This window comes from Oryza sativa, chromosome 2, assembly GCF_034140825.1.
Source record: "Oryza sativa Japonica Group chromosome 2, ASM3414082v1".
In the NCBI taxonomy this organism is placed as follows: domain Eukaryota; kingdom Viridiplantae; phylum Streptophyta; class Magnoliopsida; order Poales; family Poaceae; genus Oryza; species Oryza sativa.
In genome coordinates, this window is record NC_089036.1 from 11,893,559 (window position 1) to 11,900,247 (window position 6,689).

The 6,689-nt window shown below is 48.5% G+C and overlaps 1 protein-coding gene across 1 annotated transcript; it reads right to left on the reverse strand.

Annotated features, from left to right (window-relative positions):
- Positions 1–738: 738 nt before the first annotated feature.
- Positions 739–6,085, reverse strand: LOC107278170 (probable serine/threonine-protein kinase At1g54610). The gene is made up of 6 exons (XM_015769529.3): positions 5,456–6,085; positions 5,061–5,345; positions 2,404–2,937; positions 2,206–2,300; positions 1,973–2,081; positions 739–1,050 (listed from the first exon to the last, which is right to left on the reverse strand). Exons 1-6 carry the CDS (start codon positions 6,083–6,085, stop codon positions 739–741), a joined length of 1,965 nt encoding a protein of 654 aa, XP_015625015.2.
- Between the last annotated feature and the right edge of the window lie 604 nt (positions 6,086–6,689).

Consider the following 6,689-nt stretch of genomic DNA (forward strand, 5'->3'; position numbering starts at 1 on the left):
CGCCGTAGATGAAGCCCTATGGCAAGCCTCGGCAGATCAGCCGGATCTAGCCTCGCAGGCGGTGGATCTGGGCGCCACCTGCCACTCCCCTCACCTGCCCTATGGCAAGCCTCGACAGATCAGCCGGATCCAGCCTCGCAGGCGGTGGATCTGGGCGCCACCTGCCACTCCCCTCACCTGGATGGTCAGCATGACGCACCGGCCCCTAGGCAGCCGGTCCGATGCACTAGCCTAGGCGTAGTCGACACAAACGCCTGGTCGATGGAGGGAGAAGGCCCTTGCGACGCCATCCAAGTTGTTCGCCGGACGCTCGGTCAACAGCCTCCAGATCTGAAGTGGAGAGGAGCTAGAGAGAGAATAGAAGGGGATAGAGGTGGAGAGTGGAAGGAGGTGGGGAGTGGAGGGGGACACTGCCAGTGGTGGCAGAGAGCATCGTGGCTGGCGATGGTGAGGTGGTTGGCTGTGGTTTCTCGGGGGTTCCGGCTTATGGCCTCCTATCCCACCTGAGACGAGCGAGACTGGAGTCCTCTTCTTAGAATTGGTTACAGTAGGAGCAATCAGAAAACCGAATAGAACTAAACAATGTTCTTTCCCGAATGGCAATTATTGAGCTTAACCTCCCCAAATTCGGTGGATGCTCGGTTGTAACTTGGAGCAAGAGTATTTTGGTTAGAGTTACAGTAGCAACAACAGATAGAACCTGAACAATTCCTTCTCATTTCCATCAGTTCACACAACCTACACATGATCCACAAAAGTCTGCTTGGACATGCCTCCTTGGGTTCGCGGCGCGTTGTATTCCAGCATGGATGCCGACCTGATCTCTAGGCTGCCATGGTTGCTGTCTGTTTGTTGATCCTGATCATTACCCGGTACCAAATGAACCTTGTGATTCTTGTGATGATCATTGTCTGGGCTGTAAGTATTTGTTCTTGGCACCTGCTGATCTTGAGGTGCAGGTGACCCCTTGGGGAACACCTCCTGAACCTGTCCATCTGAAAATCGTTTTGAATCTTGGGCTGATTTTTTTGTATCCTCCATAATCTTCTCCTACATTAGCCAGTATGTGTGAAATATGTTTAGAGACAATTGGAGAGCTAATAACAGATATCAAAACGATTAAGTTTCGTCTTTGGAATAGCTTTTGTCAGACTCAGAGCAATTAAGTTTCGTCTTTGGAATAGCTTTTGGGCCTGTTTAGTTCGCGAAAAGAAACTTTTTGGGTGTCACATCGGATGTTTGACCGGATGTCGGAAAGTGTTTTCGGACACGAATAAAAAACTAATTTCATAACTCGCCTGGAAACCGCGAGACAAATCTTTTGAGCCTAATTAATCTGTAGTTAGCACATGTATGTTACTGTAGCACTTATAGCTAATCATGGGCTAATTAGGTTCAAAAAATTTGTCTCACGATTTCCCCCCTAACTGTGCAATTATTTTTTTAATATATATTTAATACTTCATGTATGTGTCCAAAGATTCGATGTGATGTTTTTAGGAAATAAATTTGGAGAGCTAAACCGGGCCTTTGTCAGACTGTGCTCATCTGTTCCCGAACTAATTGAGCATGCAGTGACCTAAAGCTTAGCTCAGGTAAGAAATGATAGAAAAGATAGGTTTTATGGACATAGATTTTCTACACTTAAATGCTACGACACCTGTCATTTGTGTACGTCTCAAAATTATATATTTTTTTAAAAAAATTAGTAACATTAATTCGGATGATACAAAGTCTATATGCTAACATGCAAGACTATATTTGATCACAACTAGTGAAAAAAAAATCAGACAGTGAATAGTACCACTTTAGCATATAAAATATTTGCTATTTTTGTTTCTTCATGTTAGATCAAATTTAGACTTACATGTTTATAATGTGTCTTATATTAATGTTTTATATAACTATTTAAACTATAAACTATATGAATACACCTAAGTACCAACTTTCCCGGGTTTTTATGATTGTTTACCTCTTTGTTACTAGGACTACTGTTGAGATTTTGTTCCTTATCTTTATGCTGCTCCTCAGCTTTCGGCTTGTTGTCTCTTCGCTTATGTGACCGCTCTCTCAGTTTGGGCCTGCATACATATGGACAGAAAAAAAATCATGAGCCAGGAAATCTGCAAACGAAACCGATCGAACAGTAAACAAGAACGCAAGTTCAGAGAGATGGAGGTGAAAATTCAGTCATATATTTCTCACTTCCTTCCATCATGGGAAGCAGCAACCTCATCCTCCTCCTTGTACACAACCGGAAGCTCCGACAGATGGCACGGCAATGGCGGCGTGCTGAAGAACTGCAGCAGAAGAAGCAGCAGCAGTCAATGTCAATCAATGGATGGCACTGCAGTACGCTGACACGGGCGGCAGCGGCGGCGGCGTGCGTGCGTGCGTGCGTACGCTGCTCTGCAGGGCCTGGGCGGCGGTGCCGCGGGCGGCGGGGTCGAGGGCGAGGAGCGTGGCGAGCAGGGCGAGCGCGGGCGGCGGGAGGAAGGCGATCTTGTCGACCATGGAGGGCTTGTACGTCCTCGGCGGGCGGAAGGTCGGCGGCAGCCTCATCTTCCGCCAGTAGTCGTCGGGCGGGGAGCCGCAGAGGGTGAAGATCCGGGAGAGCTGCTCGATCTCGGTTCTTCCCGGCATGAGCGGCCTGCCGGAGAACATCTCGGCGAGGAGGCAGCCGGCGCTCCAGAGGTCGATGCCGACGCCGTAGTCGGTGGCGCCGAGGAGGAGCTCCGGGGCGCGGTACCAGAGGGTGACGACGCGGCTGGTGAGCGGGCGGCGGCGGCCGTAGTAGTTGGCGAGGCCGAAGTCGCCGATCTTGAGGACGCCATGGCGGTCGATGAGGAGGTTGGAGCCCTTGATGTCGCGATGGAGGATGCCGCGCTCGTGGCAGTGCTGCAGCCCCGACAGCAGCTGCTGCATGTAGCATTTTATCTGCACAAATATACCCGCTTTGTTCTTAAAAAATATAGACTAAATTTCACCAAACTATAGGGATTGTGGCACGTGATATATAACCCCAATTATTATGGTCATAAAATTTCACAAAATCACATTGTTTATCATTTTAACTTTGCTCTATCATACTTTTGAGTTCTATAATCACATTTCAAATTTATTGTTTATTTATTCATCATAGAAATGTTTTAAAATTTTGATACAGGAGTATGTCAATTTGGTTAATGGCGTGGTTTTGTGAAACTTTAAGAGCATAATGCTCGGGTTATGTGCTATGTTAAAATCACTGTGGTTTTGTGCAACTTAGACTATAATAGATGACGAAGCATGAAGTTTACTAAATAAATAAAGCCAGTTTTAAAATTCAAAACTAAGAGTGAAGCCTAGTTTTAAACCCAAAACTAGTGTACACTTCTGGCCCTTAACTTTTTGCATGGTGGGCTGTAAAAGAGTGTTTGGATGGCAAGTTTCCGGATTAAAATCCGTCCAATTGGGCCCATTATACCCAAAAAAACAAAACACCTAAAGAGCCCACACAATAATTCGATTTAACTTGGCGCTCTTCTCATTACCCTCCTGGTTCCACGTGGCCTTGCGAACCAGCTTCCACTTCGCCCTACTGCCACTGCTCTCGGCTTGCTCTCGACCTCATGGTCGGGCACCGCTCCCTTCTCCACCCTACCATTAATAGCCTTCGTGCTCAGCTTTCTTTTGACCTCATCGGCACCACTCTCTACTCCACCCTCGATCCACGTTGCCAACATCTTTCCAACCTCGATCCATGCCACAAGCAGGCATCGTCTTCAAGACATTGGCACCATCTCAGCATCCACATGTGCAGGTTAGGCAGCTAGTTTCATGGCGATCCCCTTTCGAGTTGCTGGCGTCATCTCAGAGTCATGTTCTACAATTTGTGGGCCACTCCTCTTCCAATCTAGTAGTTCAGTTCGAATTTCCAAGGTGTCATGTTGATGATTGTTCTTTTTAACATTGCTATCCAATTTGATGTTCTGTTTTGAATTCTAATTTTCAATTTGTGGTTTTATAACTAGGTGACAACACCCCACAAGTTGATGCAAGATATCGATTTGCACACTATGATTAGAAAACAAAAATATATGGGTAAAAAGGTCATAAATTTTATTGACAATTTAAATGTCTAATCCAACAACAAGAAATTAAATGATTCATGTAGGCCGTTAGAAATATATGATTATTATCTAAAGTGTTAAAGCACTATCTAGATTCTGAAGAAGCCCTTTTTTATCTTAGAAAATTAGAAATATATGATCATCTAAAAAAATCAGCTGTCTTAGTTGGTTCAAGAAGAGGAGGTCCAAGAGCAAGGGGCTAGGGAGGAAGGGCCGAAGGGGTGGTGTATGCGTACGCCGACGGTATTGGCGTGGAACATGAGACGGTCAAACAACTCCGGCATAAAAAGAGATGGAGAACAAGGAGTGAGAGGAGGGAGAAATGAGAGAGGGCCGGGGATGGCATGTGGACCATATATTTTTTATTTTTTTCCCTAAAAGACTTAGACTTGTATATGCATTTTGTTTCTTTTTTCGACTTGAAATATTATGTAAGCTTCACATCACATAAAAGGCCAGGTTAAAATTTCAAGTAGGTGTTACCTAGGACGAAACCATCATCAAAAACCGTTTAGGAAGGTAAATCGATCTAAAACTTAAAGGAAATCTCTATACACAGTTTGGTACTTTGGTTTGATAGTTGAAGTACTCGAATCAAATTCAGCCCAAAGTTGAAACCGAATGAACATTTGCTAGCCTAGCTATCCAACATAACAACAACGGCGAACTAGCTAGCCAGAACAAAATTGCCAGCCCAGCTAAGTTTTGACTTAGCCCATTGGATAATAAAATATTCCGGGCTGGCCCCGTCTGAAAACCACCAAAAACCAGAAGGAACAAAAGAGGAAAAAGGCCACGCATGTGGCAACAAATGGAAGCAGCAGGCTGCGTATCCAAGGACAAGATATCATCAAGTAATATTGATGTGAGGAGGAAGATGGCCGGTGTGCCGGCTGTGTGAGGCCGTGCTGCATGGCCATTGCCCATGGCGGCGTGCGTACGGCGTACCTGGGGCTCGGTGAGGCGGTGGTCGGGACGGCAGATGATGCGGGTGAGGTCGGAGTACATGAAGTCGAAGACGAGGTAGATGCTGCGGTGCATCCTGGAGGTGGCGATGCCGTCGAGGCGGATGACGTTCGGGTGGTCCAGCCTCCGCAGGATCATCATCTCCCTCGCCATGAACCGCACGCTCTCCGACTCCGACGTGTCGAACCGCACCTTCTTCAGCGCCACCACCCTCCCCGTCCCCCTCTCCCGCGCCTTGTACACGTTGCTGTACGTCCCCTGCCCCACCTGCACCAGCATCCATCCATGGCGGCCGCCGCCATTAGACTTTCAGTTTTAGCTGTAATTAAGGTAGCTAGAGACGCCGGCCATGGAGGCATGGCGGTGCAGGTGCGTGCCTTGGCGATCTTGTCGTAGGCGTCGGCGCTCTTGGGGACGATCCCCTGCAGCGCCTCGCGGGGCACGTTGTCCAGCAGCCACGTCGGCCACCCGTCCACCAGCTCATCCTCCCGCCGCGGCGCCGGCTGCGGAGCCGGTGCCGGAGTTTCCTCCTCATCCACGGCCGCCGCCGCCGCCGTCGCCTCCGCCTCCGCCACCGCCGCCGCGGAGCTTTCATCCATGGCTTGATGATGATCAGTCTGACGATCGTTGCCGCCGTCCCGCTGATCGGTCTGCAGCTCCCTTTCGACGGCGGCGGTGGCGGCGCGACGGCCGCTGCCGCGGGCGGCGTCCTGCTGCTGCCCCTGCGGCCGCAGCAGCAGCCTGGCGGCGGCCGGCGCGGCGGCGGGGAGGGGATCGGAGAGGCGGGAGGAGGCGACCGGGACGTAGCGGTTCTTGCGCATGAGGTGGTCGATGCCACGGCCGTCGCTGCGTGCCGGGGAGCCCTGCGAGGGCTTGCCCTGCGCGCAGCCCATGTCGTCGTCGATGGCGCCGGCGCCGGAGCGGTGGCGCCGGCGTCGGCGGCGGTGGTGGGGGAAGAAGAGGTGGAGGTGGAAGAGGGAGGAGGAGCGCGACGAGGAGTGAGACATCAACGAAAGAGAAGGGGGGGGCGAGGGGGGCGAGGTGGCGCCAAACATATACGTTGAAATGATATGAAATTATGAATATTATAATTATCGGCGGCCGGCGCCGGCTGGCCGGCGCGGGCGGCCGAGAGAGAGACGCCGAGTGTTACGTCTCTGCATGCGCGCAACAGTGAAGGGGTTGGAGGCTTGGAGCATGTATGCCTGACAGCTATATTTGTTGCCGCGTCCAGGGTGCATTTGTTTTTCGAAAAAGAAAACATATACTTCCTACGTTCATGTGCAATGCTAAAAAGTCTTATAACCTGAAACAGAGGTAGTGCGTGCTACAAGTTGTTTTGATTTTTTTAAGTTATAAATTTCTTTAGATTTGATCAAGTTTTATAAAAATATAAGCGATATTTTTTAATAAAAAAAAGAAATTTTCAAAATATGTTTAATGTTAGATGTAGTTAAACTAATTTGATGTTGCAAGTGTTGCTATATTTTTCATAATTTGATTGAACTTTTAAAAGTTTGATTTAAAAAATAAGTCAGAACGATTTATCAAATGAATCGGATGGAGTAGAATATAGGACTCCATAACATAGTTCTACTTGAAAAATATGTA

Excerpts from the sequence above, each read along its gene's own strand:
- LOC107278170 (XM_015769529.3), bottom strand. The coding sequence starts at position 6,085 with ATGTCTCACTCCTCGTCGCGCTCCTCCTCCCTCTTCCACCTCCACCTC. Across the intron at positions 5,346-5,455 it reads CCTACGACAAGATCGCCAAG|GTGGGGCAGGGGACGTACAG; the intron begins GCACGCACCTGC and ends ATGCTGGTGCAG. Across the intron at positions 2,301-2,403 it reads CCCAGGCCCTGCAGAGCAGC|TTCTTCAGCACGCCGCCATT; the intron begins GTACGCACGCAC and ends CTTCTGCTGCAG.